Genomic DNA, 17971 nt, shown 5'->3' on the forward strand with positions numbered 1-17971 from the left:
GGGCTCAGACCTACTAAGTAACCTAGAACAAACTCTTGAGTCAAGGATGATTGCAATTACTGTGTGTTTGAACTTCAGTGGTGATAGAAAGTAACATTTCGGGAAGATTTTTTTTTTTTAAACTAATGTTAGGCTGTCCTTCTTAAGTGTTTACTATGTAGTGTTCAACACTAAAATCCCTCATGACACCAGCATTTGTTAAGCACTTACCTGGACCAGGCAACACTTTCCCACCTCACCCTACCCCATTTTACTGCCCTTCATAAACACAGTATCACTAATCTCATTATTCTGCAACAACAATGATAAAACCTATTAATCCAGGCCAGCTGATGAGAAGGGATTATTTGCCCATCACAAAGCAAGTAGGTAGAGAAACTGGAATACAAACCCACACGTGTCTAATTAAAAAGCCATGCTTTTATGTATATATGTTTTGAAAGGCAGTTTAGTCACATTTCGCAGGTTTATGATGTATAAAGATTTATAAAGTAGAAAGAAGGCATAAAAATAATTAATCTCATTCGGACTCCTCTTCAGTCACCAAAGAAGTTCAAATATACAGTAAACATAGTCATCCTTAACTCCTATCACTTAGCCATAAGTTCGCCTCCTGGAAACCAAGTTAGCAGATTTTTATCTTTCTGAAGTTATTTAATGCATATAACAAGCAAATCCATGTAAGCATATGTGTATGTAGACATCATACATTTGGGGTTCTCCCTCCTCATTTTAAACAAGGATAGCATAGTTCACACACTATTTTGTATATGACTTTTTCCACATTAACACTGTATCTTAGAAAAAATTCCATATAAATGTATACCTTTAAAATATTTTTTATAACATGTAGTATTCCATTATATAACCACACCATTGCTTTTACTAACCAATCTATTACTGATAGTCACTACATTACTTCTAATTAGTTGCTGTTATAAAAAAAATGCAGGCATGAACCTTGAGTTACATGATTTCATAAGTAAGGACAGGTAACTGTACCTGTAAAACATATTCATGGATGTCAAAAGTGATGCCCTTCCCACTATTCCATTTTACTTCAGGCTTCAGAGAAACGACTCACAGACAGGCTTATGATTTATACTTATTTTATTCAAAAACTTTACCTAAATAACAAAATTGTACTTTTCATCTGAATAAAAAATTAGAAATGTTTTTTCAGAATATGCTCAAAGACCAAAACAGCTTGAGAGGTGGTTTTTAAGCCAAAGTGAAATGCCTTCATAAACAAGCTGGCTCTCACTTCCCACTCAGAAGGTATCTGCCCCTGAGGACTCCACGTCGTCCTGCATGGTGCTGATGCTCAGAGACTGAGAGCAATCCTCGAGTTTCATCGAGGGCAGTGTCACGGACATCTTAGCAGGTGACATCTGAGAAGTGAAGAGTGGCACTGCCTCACCACCTGCATAAAGGAGAAGTGTATTCAGTGACACCAGCAAATCCTGACTATTTTAGGTGCTTTTCCCTTTCTAAATAATAGGGGTGGGGGACCAAACCCAGGACTGCATGTAAGGCAATTGCTTCTCTCAAGGTGCTCAGCATTCGTCAAAGAACTAAAACACACCCTCGCCCCTTTCCCCCCTTGCTCATAAGTAGTTAGAAGACATTTAAAAGCAGTTAGAAACATTTAAAAGTATATAAGTGTTAAAAATGGTGCAGTGAATTAGACAAAGGGGAATGAAGGGAAGGGAGGGAGAATGGGAATAGGAAAAGACAGTGGAATGAAGTGGATATAACTTTCCTAAGTTCATACATGAATACACAACCAATGAAACTCCACATTATGTATAATCACAAGAATGGGATCCTAATTAGAAGTTATATTATATTAAGTTATATTCCATGTATGCATAATATGTCCAAATATACTCTACTGTCATGTATATCTAAAAAGAACAAATAAAAAATATTTTTTAAAAAAGTGGTGGTACAGATGATAAATGCCAGGTAAGACCAGGCAGGGTGGTTAAGACCAAGTCTCTGAAATCCAGACTTAATCTCTCACTGGCTGTGTGACTTTGGGCAGGTTATTTTAACCTCTAGTTCAGTTTCCTCGTATGTTAAATGGCATAGTATACAAGGAAAAAATAATGTCAGTAAAGAGCTCAACAACAGAGCTTAGCACTTAGTAAGTGCTAAAAAATTGAGAGCCACCTTTACCACTGAAGGATCACTACTGCCTATCAACACTGCCACCATTAAGTAAATAGCTAATCCAACTACCAATCCATTGTAAAAGCTGGAAAATAGGGATTTGTTATTGGTTACAGAGAGAATGTGATTTTTTTTAAAAATATAAGCTGTGTAAAAGCATTTGAAAGCAAAGGTTGCCAAGGCACTTTGCTATTCCTCCCACTCCTAGAGATGGACCTTCCACTCAGGATCATGCTACTAATAATCATTACTGAGTATCTGCTATTAATTAACAGAACTTAAATAAATGAAACACAATATCAAAGAAAAAATATTTAATTAGTTATTCAAATATTATTGACATTTAACTTGGAAAGCATTGTTTCTATGAAACATATTTTTCATTATCTTTGCATTTAATAAAATATGGAAAAAATTCCACTCCATGATTGAGAGCAAGATTACTACTGATTAATATAGAAGATGGTTGGTAGGCAGAGAGGAAGCCCCTTGAGATGAATATACCTATGTATCTCTATCTGCCTGGACCCTAATTCACTCTTCTATATTTACAGTATATTACCAAACAATATAAAAAATGTCAACTTGGTATTATTTACGACTACAAAAATTCTTATTTTCAATTTCATGGATTTACTGTAAGTATAATAAACACCTTAAAAAACAAATTCTCTTAACAAATCTTTGTGTGTATGTGTGTTGGGTGGGGTGGGATGCTGGGAACTAAACCTAGAACTTTTTGCCTGCTGGGCAAGAGCTCTCGCTATGCTATGTTCCCAGTCATTTTTATTTTATTTTTGAGATAGAGTCTTGTTAAGTTGCCCAGGCTATCCTTGAACTTGTGATTTTCCTCCTCGGTCTCCTGAGAGGCTAGGATGACAGGTATACAACACTGTGTCCAACTTCCTAAACAATCTTAAAGATACTTCTGAATAAAGAGTCATAGTTATTTTTCTAAAACCCCTTTTTCAAGTTGTTTCTAAAGTAATAAATTAGGAATTTCCACGAATTTTTTATAGGGGCCAAGAGTAAAAGTAAGACAGTTTTGAAGATTTTGATGATGACCCAATCACAGTTGTCCAAGATGATCAGAACACTTGTGAAGGCCAATTCCTTTCGTTATAGGAAGTCTGACGAAGCCTATTTATTTATTTTCTTGACAATATTAATTTTATTGATTTAAAACAGGCATTCATGAATACTTTTTCTTTTTTATTTTTTCTAGTTAGTTATACATGACAGAATGCATTTTGATACATTATACATAATGGAGTATAACTTCTCATTCTTCTGGTTGTACATGATGTAGAATAATAACAGTCATGTACTCTTACATGCACATAGGGTAATAAAGTCTAATTTATTCTATTAGTCTTGCTGCCCCTATACCCCCTCCTCTCCACTCTGTTCTAATCCAAAGTACTTCTATTCTTCCCTAGTTCCCCTACTCCACCTGCCTTTATTGTGAATTAGCATCCACATATTAGAGAAACATTCAGCCTTCAGTTCTTTAAGGTTGGGTTTATTTCACTTAGCACGATATTCTCCAGCTCCATTCATTTACCAGCACATGTCATAAATTCATTCTTCTTTAAGGCTGAGTAAAATTCCATTTGTGTATATACCACAATTTCTTTATCCATTCATCTGTTGAAGGATACCTAGGTTGGTTCCATAGTTTAGTTATTTTGAGTTAAGCTGCTATAAACATTGATGTGGGTATGTCACTGTAGTATGCTGATTTTAAGTCCTTTGGGTATAAAACTGAGAAGTGGGATAGCTGGGTCAAATAGTGGTTCCATTCCAAGTTTTCTGAGGAATCTCCATATTGCTTTCCATAGTGGTTGCACCAGTTTGAAGTGCCACCAGCAATGTATGAGTGTGCCTTTAACCCCACATCCTTGCCAACATTTATTGTTGCTTATATTCTTATCAAGAATATCAATCTTCAATTGCCATTCTGATTAGAGTGAGATGAAATCTTATTTGCATTTCTCTGATAGAAATATTGAACATTTTCTCATCCATTTGTTGATCAATTGTATATATTCTGTGAAATTCTGTTGAGTTCCTTTGCCCATTTATTGATTTGGTTATTTGTTTTTTGGTGTCAAGTTTTTTGAGTTCTTTATATATCCTGGACATTAATGCTCTATCTGAGGTGCACATGGTAAAAATTTTCTCCTATTCTGTAGGCTCTCTCTTCGCATCATTGAGTGTTTCCTTTGCTGAGAAGCAGCTTTTTAGTTTGAATCCATCCATTTACTGATTCTTGATATTACTTCTTGTGCTTTAGAAGTCTTGTTAACAAAGTCAGATCCTAGACCAACATGGTGAAGATTTGGGCCTACTTTTTCTTCTATTAGGTGCAGGGTCTCTGTTCTAGTGCCTAAGTCTTTGATCCACTTTGAGTTGAGTTTTGTGCAGGGTGAAAGGTAGGGGTTTAATTTCATTTTGTACATGTGGATTTCTGATCTTCCCAGCACCATTTGTTGAAGAGGCTCTTTTCTCCAGTGAATATTTTTGGCACTTTCATCTAGGATAAGATAACAGTATTTATGTGGCTTTGTCTCTGTGTCTTCTATTCTGTACCATTGATCTACATGTCAGTTTTGGTGCCAGTACCATGCCAGGTTTGTTACTATGGATCTGCAGTATAATTTAGTCTGCTATTGTGATGCCTCCCGCTTCACTTTTCTTGCTAAGAATTGCTTTGGCTATTCTGGGTCTCTTATTTTTTCAAATGAATTTCATGATTGCTTTTTCTAATTCTATGAAGAATGTCATTAGGATTTTAATAGGAATTGCATTAAATCTGTGTAACACTTTTGGTCTTATGGCCATTTTGACAGTATATTTCTGCCTACCCAGGAGCATGGGAGATCTTTCCATCTTCTAAGGTCTTCTTCAATTTCTTTCTTTATGTTTTGTAGTTTTCATTGTAGAGGTCTTTCACCTCTTTTGTTAGATTGATTCCAAAGTATTTTATTTTTTTGAGGCTATTGTGAATGGGGTTGTTTTCCTAATTTCTCTTTCAGTGGATTCATCACTGCTGTATAGGAACACGTTTGATTTATGGGTGTTGATTTTATATCCTGCTACTTTGCTGAATTCATTTATTAGTTCTAGAAGTTTTCTGGTGGAATTTTTTGGATCTTCTAAATATAGAATCATGTTGTCTGGCAAATAGCAATAGTTTGAGTTCTTTTTTTCCTATTTGTATCCCTTTAATTCCTTCTTCTAATTGCTCTGGCTAGAATTTTAAGGACAATGCTGAATAGCAGTGTTTTTGAGGTGTCTTTGGTTTTGTCATCAGGGTGATACTAGTCTCATAGAATGAGTTTGGAAGGGTTCTCTCATTTTCTATTTCATGGAATAATTTGACGAGTATTGGTGTTAATTTTTCTTTGAAGGTTTTGTAGAATTTGGCTGGTCCTGGGCTTTTCTTGATAGGTAGGCTTTTGATGGTGTCTTCTATTTCATCGCTTGAAATCCATCTGCTTAAATTGTGTATGTCCTCCTGATTCAGTTTGGGCAGGTTATATATCTCTAGAAATTTGCTGCTGTCCCAAAGATTATTTTAAATACTGTGCCATCCTTTTTTTTTCTTGTATCAATTTCATTTTGTATAAAAAGAAGAAAGTAGATTTTGCATCATTATAACAAAATCACAAACTACAATACCATTGTATTTAAGAGAAAGGCAATTCTTAAATAGAATATTTTAAAAAAAGAAAGACTTGAAATTTAGCTCTCTCAGGATATGATAAAAACTAAAGTTAAGAAATACTAAGGGTCTGGGGTTGTAGCTCAGTGCGAGAGTGCTTGCCTAGCACATGTGAGGCACTGGGTTTGATCCTCAGTACCAAATAAATAAATAAAATAAAATAAGTTTAAAAAAAAAAAAAAGAAATACTAAAAACTGCCAGGCCCAGGGGGGTAAGTCTGTAATCCCAGCAGCTTGGAAGGCTGAGGCAGGAGAATTGAAAGTTCAAAACCAGCCTCAGCAAGGCCCTAAGCAACTTAGCGAGACCCTGTCTCAAAATAATTTTTTTTTTTTAAAGGGCTGGGGATGTGGTTTGGAAGTTAAGCTTCCCTGGGTTTAATCCCTGGTACCAAAATTTAAAAAAGGAATAAAAAAAGGAGGAGGAGGAGGAGGAAAGAGAATGAAGAGGGAGAAAGAAACAAAGAAAGAAAAAGATTAAGAACCACATTTAAAAAATAAATCTTCATAGTTCATAAGCATTATTAATGCCTTATATTGTACAAAGCCATGATGCAGAGTACACAAAATAATAAGAGAAGCATTCACTATCGGAGCTTCCTTACCCTGTCAATAAAGTAAAAAATTAACAGATATAATAACAAAGGCCTACAACAAATTAATAGTTAACTTATATAATCAATTTAATATTACATTCCCCCAATTATTATGAAAAATATCATTCCTTGAGTTACTCACTGATCTGCCAAAAACTACACTGCTGCCAAATACTTGTCTGTTACCTAATTTCAAAAAACTGCTTTATATATACCTTCATTTTCTACAATACACATAAAATTACTGATTAAATTGCTCAAAGACATAACTTGTTTGAGGGAATTTTGAAGAAATTTCTACAGAATATAATAAATTCAGTCATTGCAAAGTCATTACTTGCAGTTACTGTTTTATATTTATATAGCAATGCAAAATTTTATAAATATCTTTCCCCCAAACATCTAACAGAAATTGTGGGAGACAAAGTAACAGAGACACAGAGAGAGTAAAGTAGCTTTCAAAAGGCATAAGCTGACTAAACAAATATCTGTCTCAATCTACTGTAATGTTTGGAGCTAAGATGGTGCTCAGAGGATACACAGAAACGAGATAGCCCCCATTCTCAAGATGTTCATGATCTATTGGAGAAAAACATGTACAGGAATACTTAGTTTAAACCAGATGGTCTTAAAAGATGGGAAGACAATGAAGGAAAAGACAAAATAAGACAATGAAGGAAAACAACAAAATAAAGACAAGATTTGTTAATGCATAAAGGAACTCTTGAGTATTCTAAGTTATAGACTGGATTGAAGGAATGGTGAGAGATAATTCTCAGGGCAAGTCCCCTAAAAATGGAGAGTCACAAAAGATTTTTGAACTGAAGAATAACATATATATTTTAGAAAAGATAACTCTAATAGCTGTGTGGAAAGTAAGGAGAGAGGACAGAGATCTATGGCAACAGTCCATTGGAACTAATGATTCTTAGTGATGGAAAGAGAGGCAAGATATTTTGGAGGGAGACTGAGTACTTAAAAACTGAATTTGGTGCTGAAATGACAGATCTGGTTGACTAAGCAGCAACAAAACCCCAACAAATTTGAGAATTACAGGGGTAAACAGAGTTGGGGAGATACTGGTACCAATTGTATCCTTGATGACTATGGATGCCTGCAAGATGTAAAAATGGATTTTTACAGAAAGAAAAATTTCAAAGATTGTAAGGTAGTTCTAGTTATATAGAATTAGCAGTCATCAACACAGATATACTGATTAAACAAATAGGAATTGCAATCACTTAAGGAGAGAAAATAAACTGAGAATAGAAACAGTGACAAAAATGTGGGGAGGGCAAAGAAACATGAATAAAGAAAACCTAAAGGAAACAAAAGGGAAGTGTCAGAGATAAGTAGGAAGACCCACAGAACAGTCAGAGAAAATTTTCAAAGGAGTCTAGTAATAATTTGTTTAATTCATACTTCTCAGAGCTGATTCTACAATTCATTATCTTTACACCATATTAAATGCCTTAATTATTTCCAATAAAAATTATGCCTTTTAAAGGTGGTGGAAGAAAATTCCATTTAAGTGATGGTAGGGGCAGCTAAGGAGAAGATGAGGTTTCAAGTACAAGTCCCTTTATATAGGTCAAGACGAGGGTCCAAAGTCTGTGCAGCATTAAGCGATGATCCAACAACACTGTGAGTGTAAGCTGGGGAGTAAAGGTCAGGGAGGATATGAACATGGATTCTGGATTAGGGCAGATCTGGGCTCATCCATCCATCCATTCACCAAATATCAAGAGGGCACCTACTATACACCAGTTACTGTTCTAGAATCTGTAGAATGCAGCAATGAAGAAAATAAAGGCTCTGATCTCATGACCTCACAGGCTAGTTGGGTGTAGGGGACAAATGATAAACAAGGAAATAAAAATATTATGTCAAGAAGTGATTAAGTGCTAGAAAGAAAAGCATGTAAGGGGTAAAAGGGATAGAGAATGATAAAAGATATTGGCAAAGTTACTGGACCCTAATTTTCATCTATAAAATAACCTCAGAGGGTTTTGTGAGGATTAAATGAGGTAATGCTTCTGAAGTGTTGTTGTATAGTGCTGGCACACAGAAAACAGGCAGGTCAGCTCCGGCTTTTACAGAACTGGAAAAGAACTATCTAAGAGGCAATGGCCTTCAGGGTGGGCTGCAGAAGGTACTCTAGTTTAAGGAATGGTATAAGAATGTTTCAATGGAACACTATAAGAAAAAAAAAGTGTACTCTGAAAGGCCTCCAAATAGTTATGCTGTTATTTTAAACTCCAGTTAACTGTGTTTTCATCAAGTTGTATCAATAAAATGCACCATCTTATTTAAAGGTGTTAACTATATATATCCATTATGGGAAGACATTTTTAAAATGTATTCATTTAAACAAACTAAAAGAAAAACCATAGTTTTAGAACTTTCAAAGAAATTTTTTGACTTGGAACATAAAGAAAAGCATCATTTCAATTACTATCAACAGGCAAAATAAGGTAACATTTATGTCCAGTTTATGGTCCACATAAAGTTTAAATTTCATTTTTTAAAAGAAAAGACATAATATCTTAATAAATCACCAGGAAAGCAAATATAAATCTTCTACCTATATTAAATGTAGTTTGATGCTTTTAAAGTTTGACTTTTAAAATTTCCACAGTCAAGTCATTACTCTATGATGTAATTGTTTCAACAGCTGTTTTCAGGTCTAAAAAAAGATGATTCCTTGATTCCATGGGTTTGCAGAATGTCATTTAACCTGGCACATATTTAGCCTGGAAATGCCATAGTCAGACCATGTATTTGACACTTCCTAAGACATAATTTAATAAACTTTTTAGACATCCTAAATACCAAGTTTTTGCTTTAAAAATATTTAAAATTCAAAAATAAATGTTTTATGCTTTTAAATTTCAAAAATAAATATTTTTATGCTTTCTGTTCCTTGATGCTGGATTTAGAAGACTAAGGAATAGAAAAACTAATTTATTCTAACACAGGTAACAATATGGAATATTTAATGCCCATTTAAGATGTTGTTTATATATCTTACATATATAATTACCATAGGCTTCTAAAAGCTTTCAGCTTTAGATAATCTATTTCATCAACAGGTTTTAGATTCTGACTCTAATCCTTAAACACAGCAACGCATTTTTATATCTCTTATTTGCAAACTGAGAAGAATCCAAAGAAAGCATTGTCTCCTAAAACAACATGAGAGAAGCAGAGAAAACAAAAACTTTTCTCAATAGCTCCATGGAGGAGTACAGCATCTCAAACTCCCCATTTTGACTGATTACGCATAGCACAAGTCATATATATGTATTTATGGTGTTCTTCTACACCATAGAAGGTAGTGGAATGACTTTTAATTGCCTGGTTTTGGGTTTTTCCACATGCAGATTAAGACTGGTTTCTTCTTGACAGTAGGATATATTTTGGCACATAATACACAGAGTATATCTTATTCTAATTAGGATTCTATTCTTGTGGTGGTACAGAAGAGATTCACTGGGGTGTATTATATACGAACAAAGGAAAGTTATGTGGAAACTAACTTATGTTCATTTACTTGTTAAAGTATTATTTGTAAGAATGTAAACAATTTTCCTTAAGGAAAAAAAATGAAATTTTCCATATCTGCAAAAATTTCCTAAAAAAAATAAGAATAGTAAATCTAAAAAAAAAAAATTGGTTTCTTAAAAGCTGTGTATTTAAATTTAAAAATAAAATTAAAAAGGAAACAAATGTAATAAACTTTAATCCAAATATATGAAAGATCTTAATCCAGCATCCACTGACAAGTGGCCGGGGATCTGTGAATACCCTGAAACTTCATGCAAATTATTTTCATATAGGTAGAATTTGGGAAAGAGATATATATATATAGTCATAGCTTTCGGCATCTTCAACGGGTCTATGGGTCTCAAATTTTTAAAAATTGTGGACTTGAAGATACCTCAGGCCCAAGTACAAGTGATCACATTAGTCTCTGAATTGTTTTTCTAGCAGTAGGCATAAAACGTTAGGAGTTCCTCTCTTGTAATTGTGGACACCTTATTCTCCAAAGGCACCTTGATTGTAGCACTCATCAAATTACACTGTAATTGTTTTATGTGTCTGTCACTTCCCATGGACAACATATTCCTTAAAAGCACGTACAAGAACTGATAGTCTTTGTCCTCCTAGTGACTAGCACACTAGGTATACTAGCTTGAGAGTCTGTTGTTCCTGTTAAATAGGTGTTCCACTAGGCCAGTGACTGTCTTGTATTCTGTATTCTTCAAAGTTCTTGCATGATGCTGGGCCCACATTGGACCTTGAAATGCTTGCTGAACCAGTCTTGTGGTTCTTGCTAAAAGCTTAGATTCACATTGACCAGATCTTATCTTTAAAACGAGCTGAGTTCCAGCAATGCAGTTGCTTCTCAGCTGTCTGTGAAAATTTTAGTTTTTCAGCTGTGGGTTCTTGAAGCATTTTTCTTCTACCCTGAGCTCACTCTCTTGCTTCAATTCCTGTGTACACTGTCCTGCTGTATTAAATTCTCCTCACCTACTTTAACCCAGCCTTGCAGATATTGCAACATCATAGCTTCAGTGCTTGTGAACTGAACAAATCCTACAATCCTTCCTGATGAAGAAGGTGCCTGGGAAGGCAACATTAAATACAGTAGGTAATATTTTATTTGCCTCTGCTTTCCAGAATTAGTCACTATTAAACATTTTTTTGACTTTCATGTTTAAAAGAGTGTTTTTAAAATGTTACAATAGTCTTATCCCAAAATATGTTTTAGACATATAAATCCTATTATATTTTTTTGAGTTCACTATTGCTTCTGTTTTTCAAATGAGGAGACAAATGCTTATTTTAAATTTATAATTTAAGAAAAAAATAAAGTAGTTCCTATAGGAAGAATAAATGTACCAGCACCTGTAAAAACAACTCTTAATTCTTTTTCCTCTAAAAAAGCAATAGTTAATGTGAAAGATTTGTTTCTTCTTATGCCAGGTTCCAGCTGCTTCACTTTGTTTAAAACTGACTTCAAAGTTTAAACACTATCCTGTCCCAACAAATAGCCTTCCCCCGATGGAATCATCTGAAGTACTATCCCCAGTGCTCTCAATACCACACCTGCAGTCTTTTAATTCAACGCTTTATAAACTTTCCAAAAGGAAAAGACAGATTTGTTTTCTATTCCCAAATTTTGCCTTTTGAAGAATTTAATAAATGAAGAGCATTCTACAACTTGGGTGAATTTATTCACATTTTAGAAATATTAAAAACTGAGAGTAGTATTTCTCCTGTATTGATTATTGTGTGGAAGAAATCCTAAGGAAATCAAAAAATCTAAACAGTTCCAAGTTCAAGAACTTTTAAAGATCTTACTTGTAAATACAGATGCAAGGTAGAGACTGGGCTCAATTTGTGTTCGATCCATATCACCTGATGCAGTTAAAAAAATCAGAAGAAATTTATTTAAGCATAGAAATAATCATGATTCATTCCTATTCACTAAAAAGAACACAAAATGCACTTCCACAGTTACTCTCATAAAACCAGGTAAACAGAAGCCTGGCCTAGTGACTTTAATGTAAAGAAGGAAGTTAAACAACTAAATTTAATGACCGTCAACAGAAAAATGCTTTACCACTACAAAAAGAAGTTGAGAATCTCCTTTCTAGGCCAGCATGGAGCATATTGCTCAACACAATCTACATAAAACAACCAATAAAATTGTCAGGAGCAAAGAAGAGCAATATACTATTAAACCAAAGCAAAATTTTAAAATAGACTGGAGAAAAACAATCTTTTCATTACCAGGGAATTAGGAAGCAGAAAAAAGTTAAATAACTAAAGAGAAAAATCTGTAGCACATAGACAAATTGAGTATTGCTAATCCAAAAACCTGAAATGCTTCAAAATCTGAAATTTTTTTTAATTTTTTTTTTTTTTTTTTTTTTTTTTTAGTTGTAGGTGGACACAATACCTTTTATTTATTTATATGTGGGGCTGAGGATTGAACCCAGTGCCTCACACATGTTAGGCGAGCACTCTACCTCTGAGTAACAACCCCAGCTCTCAAAATCTGAAACTTTTTGAGTGCCAACATGACACACAAGTGGAAAAATCCACACATGACCTCATGCGATGAGTCACAGTGAACACACAGGTGCACTAAAAATATTGTATAAAGTTATCTTCAGGTTATGTGTATAAGGTGTATATGAAACATAAATAAACTTTATGTTTAGAATAGAGTCTCATCCCCAAGATATCTCATTATGTGTATGCAAATATGCCAAAATTCTAAAAACAAAATCCTAAATCTAAAACACTCCTGACCCCAAGCATTTCAAATAAGGGTTACTCAATTGTGGTTCTCAGGTCAACAAAATACCCTGGTTACTAGGGGTATGGGCCCATATTGATGGCATGATGTTAACCTCTGATCTGAAATATAGTCAATCAATAGCCATTGATAACTTGTTTCAAACAATTCTTTGGGTCAGAATAATAAGGTAAAAATTATAAGATGGAACAGTATTTCTTTTCTCATTTTTTCTAAGATAAAAAATCACATCTTTTATTTCACAAAAATTTCAAGTGGCTTTTACAAGAAGATATTTAAATGAACAAGATTATAAGTATAACATTTAATTACACTGGGCAATATATTCTCACTATCAATAAACCATGTCAAACTATTATAGTTATTAGAAAACTTCTAAAAATTATGAATGTTAAAATATGAAATATACAACATAGACCAATGGAAAAAAAAAAAACTGAAGTTGAAATGGAATAGTTTTAAAAGAAAAACAGCAGCAACTAGAAGACACTTATATTTGAAATCTACAAAGAGACCAAAACTGCACTCCAACTGTGTTAGTTTTTAAGAACCTTCAAATGCACTATGCTTATTATGATATTAAAATTAGATACTATCTTTATTCACCTCTCACTCTCACTAAGTTTCAAGAGTTAGAGAGGAAAAGCAGTTACTGCTTGGTTCCTCTGGTTCAATACTGCTGCCTTTCAGAGTCTACACAGCACATACAGTCTTAAGAGTACAAACACAGAAACAACAGGCAGTATCATAGTATCATGATCAGTATCACCCACTAAAGAATCATGTGCTTTAGCAAATAACATAAAGTGGAAGTCTGAGCCTCAGGTTCCTCACATGTGAAATGAGAACATTACAAACCTAATTGGGTTGATTAAGGATCTTAGCAAAGTACATCACATAAAGGAAGTGTACACAAATGGTGACTATTACAATTGTTAGAGCAGTTATTATAAATATAATCAAAATAAGAAAGAAAATCCTGATTTCTGCAATATCTCCTTAACAAGAAAGAAAGAAAGTTCACTATCTCAATAGCAGAGCTGACAAATCATAATTTATTTTTCTAATAAGCTTCATAGTCCTCACTTGTTACATGACAGCATCCACTGAAGAGTGAGTACTGTGTTCTGCAGTTGAGAATTAAAGTAAGAAACACAATCTGCAACCAAATCAACACAATTCTGAAAACTGCCCATCAAGGTTGTATACTCATATAGTTCTTCATCCTGCTGCTCAAAATTGAATAAATAATACTCACTGGTATTTAAGTCAAATGATAAGAAATGTCAAAGAAACTGTGGTGTGTATATATATATATATATATATATATATACACACACACACAATGGAATATTACTCAGCCATAAAGAATGATAAAATTATGACATTTGCAGGCAAATGGATGAAATTGGAAAATATCATGCTAAGTGAGATAAGCCAATCTCAAAAAAACCAAAGGACGAATGACCTCACTGATAAGTGGATGATGACACATAATGGGGGTGGGAGGGGTTAGTGTTAGGGTTAGGGTTAGGGAGGGGGGCAAGAATGGAGGAAGGAAGGACTGTATAGAGGGAAAAGAGGGGTGGGAGGGGTGGAAGGGGTGGGAGGGGTGGGGGGGAGGGAAAAAAATAACAGAATGAATCAAACAACATTACCCTATGTAAATTTATGATTACACAAATGGTACGACTTTACTCCATGTACAAACAGAGAAACAACATGTATCCCATTTGTTTACAATAAAAAAAAAAAGAAATGTCTACTGAATTATCTATAAATTTCTACTAATATTTCTATGGAAATTTTGAATGGATACTACTGATTAGAAATTGTCAATAAATTATCTCTCAATACAATTTATCACACAAAGCACACTTTATTTAAATGTTTGAAGATAGCACAAAATAAACAACTAGTGAGCTTGGATTCGGAAAAAGAATCCCAGCTGGGAAAGCAAGGACACTGTTTTAAAAAGCCTTAAATGAAGGGACACAGTGGGTACTGGGATTGCATCACCTGTACATGCTATCCTTCTTCCAAACATGTTATTTCAGTACTTTGGCTTTTCATTTTAAACAATCAAAATCTTATATATGGTGCCAATTAGTGGGCTGGGGATATAGCTCAGTGGTAGATTGTTTGCCTAGTATGCATCCCCAATACCACAACAAAAAAAGTAAAAGTTAAAAAAAAAAAAAAAGGTAAGCTATGTTATAGTTTGCGCACAAGCTTTTCAAAAATTGTTATGTAAGAGGACAGAAATCTGGAGTTTACAATGGTTGTACTCGTATTTTTAAATTTTTTAATTTTTGACTTGAAAGTTTATTTTCCAGTTCTTTAAAGCTTTCTTTAGAAAGAGTAACTAGTAGAGCAATACTTGAATCTATAACTATATATTATTGTTTTAAACAAATTCTTCATATATTATCTAAGAAAAGTACATAATAGTATAGGACTGTTAACTGCAAAACAAGAATTCAAAGATGAAGTCCCTCAAAACATGAATTAATTTTTAAACTCACAAAATAAAATGTGAATTTTTATTTTTTATTTTTATTTATGTTTATTTATTTTCATTACTAGGGACTGAACCCGGGGTACTTTACAATAGAGTTACATTTCCATCCCTTTTTTATTTTTATCATTTTTTAAAATATTGAGACAGCATATTGCTAAGTTGCTGAGATTGACCTCAAACTTGTGATCTTCCTACCTCAGTTTCCCAAGTTGCTGAGATTATAGACATGGACCACTGCATCCGGTCAAAACACAAATTTTTAAATGAATGTCCAAAATTTAAGGCAAAATCTAATAAGGAGATATCTAAAATAATAACACTCAGGTTACCTGAGTGCTGTAAGTTCACTTAAAAAAAATCCTAAGAATATTATTAGGGTATTTAAAACCATATTAAAATAAGTTAGCACTTTAAAAATAATCTTCCAAATTAGGCTACTCATTGGCTGCAAATGTAGTAGGTACGTCAACTCTCTCAAATAATAGTATTTTCAGAAATAGGATCTTGGCAACCAAAAACCTATATCATCCAACTGCCAAGAAGTAAATTATTAATTCAGAAAATAGATGACCCTCCTATCCTGAATGAAGACCATGATTTATTTATGTACATTTAATTATTAAAACTCATTAAAAAGCATTTAAGTACTCGAATATATTGCTGTTAAGTGTTATGACATGGAATGCCTGCCTTTTAGGGGCAAGAATGTCTGGAGGGACATTCCAGCATTAAATCTGGTCGAGAACTGAGACACTCTGTTTTAGTAGACAACTTTATCTACAACTCACTTCCTGTTGGTTCAACAGCCTGTGAAACCACTACTAAAACAAATTCTTCTCAGACAATTCTTTATAAAAGTATGCCATAATGGTTTAAAAACTTAAAAATTATAATAGGTTTGCCTTGTGAAAGCAGCCATGGACTCTGATTTCATTTACCTAATGTTTAAAAACAAAACTAATGTATGCTCTCAGAAAAAAGAATAAGTTTCATTCTTGTGGGAGCAGGGACTGTGCATGACAGGGAACACAAGGGGATTTGGGAGGCACTGGCAATGTTGTTTCTTGAGCTGGGTACTGGTTGACAAATGTGCTCTGCTTGTTGACAATTCTTTGATCTGTTCACTTAGGCTTTATTTTCTGTATGTATTTTCCATAAAAAGTTAAAATTGCAAAAACAAATGGTTAGTTTCAGCAATTAAAAGGTAGTAGCTTTGTAATTTTGATGGTTTTGTAATGATGGGTTAGGCAGAACACTAACTTTACCAGGTAGCCTTTAACATCAACTAACTGACTAGTTACTATTAAGCCACTGCCCATATCGCTGACTACAAAGATAAGTTCCTTTAAATCTGGAAATACAATAAGCTGAACCTCTTCAGAAGCAACTGAGCTTCTTCGTGGTTGCCCTGCTCTCACACAGTTTACTATCAGGATATCTGAGGTTCTGTGGCAACAGAGTTCTGTGATAACTGGCCTCTTGCTTTAACTGAAAGCACAAACTGGAATCCAGTTTTAACCAATCTCAAATGTGTTTCTGAAATCCTAATGTTCTACAAATGCACACTAATTCCCTCTTTTTATGGGTGCCAAAAAAGCTTACAAATTAATGACACCGTAATTACACTTAAACATAACTATAACTCTTACTCAACAATAACTCCTATAATTCTAATTTGGTTATATTATTCCAGGCCACAAAGTGTAGAGAAGGACACTATTATAACATTCTTATAAAAGACATTTGATAGCTACCAAGGTCGAAGGGCAAAGTAACTTCTTAATATATTTACTAAACACTTTGAAGCTAAGGACCCCTTATAATCTATACACAGAAAATCCATTTTCTGTGATAGAGATCCTGCCTAAATATGAAAACTTCTCTCAAATTATGACTTGTGATTATTACTAAAAACACACTACCTTACCTGTGCAGTCTTCACAATGGGTTTTGCCATAGCTAGCCATTTCTAACTACATTTGGAAAGAAAAATAAAATCTGACATAGTGACCAGTTCACTTCCCCAAGGCCAAACCTGATAACTTTTAAAAAAGTGAAAGAATGAAAAATGAGCTTTCAAATACAGGAAGCCACTAGAAAATAAGAACAACACCACTTCATATCCTAGAATGAGAGCTTTAAAGACTTTCTGTTGAATAGTAAGTTTCAGGTTGAGGGGGAGGGGAAGGTGGGTAGGTTTCTGCTCACTGTACACACGACACCAATGGGAATAAGGGCCAGTCCAAGTTCTATGTTACCATTACTCTGGGTAATAGTTCCAAGCTGCGAGCACAGCTGCATAGGCCCTGCCAGCAAGGCCATCACAGCAGTGCTTTGATAGCATGGGGCCCCAAAGTGTCAGGATATAGAGAAGGCAGCAGTTGTTGGCTGTGAAAACAGTCTGATACAAACCAGATGGGAACTTACTAGATGGGCAACACAAAGGAAAACAATTGGCTTATTCAACAAAGTCAGGACCCTGCCCAAGAATTCACAGAAGACAGTAACAGTCACCCAGAGTTGATGCAAACAAGAAACAGCCATGTGGTTATAGTTTAAAGAATTGTTTTTCCTCAGACTAAACAAAGTTTTGATTTCTAATTCTTGTATTCATTAATTGTAGT

General features: G+C 34.2%; 1 protein-coding gene across 10 annotated transcripts in view; it reads right to left on the bottom strand.

Annotated features, from left to right (window-relative positions):
• KIAA0586 overlaps window positions 1-17971 on the bottom strand; it is a 136657-nt gene that overhangs the window by 953 nt on the left and 117733 nt on the right. For 5 of the 10 annotated variants that reach the window (XM_079125779.1, XM_079125782.1, XM_079125783.1 and 2 more), the window contains 2 exons: window positions 11863-11919; window positions 670-1423 (listed from right to left, as the gene is read on the bottom strand). The exons of 1 other annotated variant lie outside the window; for it this stretch is intronic. In XM_079125779.1, coding sequence (XP_078981905.1) covers window positions 1272-1423; window positions 11863-11919 — 209 coding nt within the window. In that variant the 3' untranslated portion in view covers window positions 670-1271. Of the gene's footprint in view, window positions 1-667; window positions 1424-11862; window positions 11920-17971 lie in introns of those variants that run through there. 4 more of the 10 variants (XM_079125785.1, XM_079125780.1, XM_079125788.1 and 1 more) reach the window with 3 other exon arrangements.

This window comes from Sciurus vulgaris, assembly GCF_902686455.1.
Source record: "Sciurus vulgaris genome assembly, chromosome: 2".
Classification (NCBI taxonomy): Eukaryota; Metazoa; Chordata; class Mammalia; order Rodentia; family Sciuridae; genus Sciurus; species Sciurus vulgaris.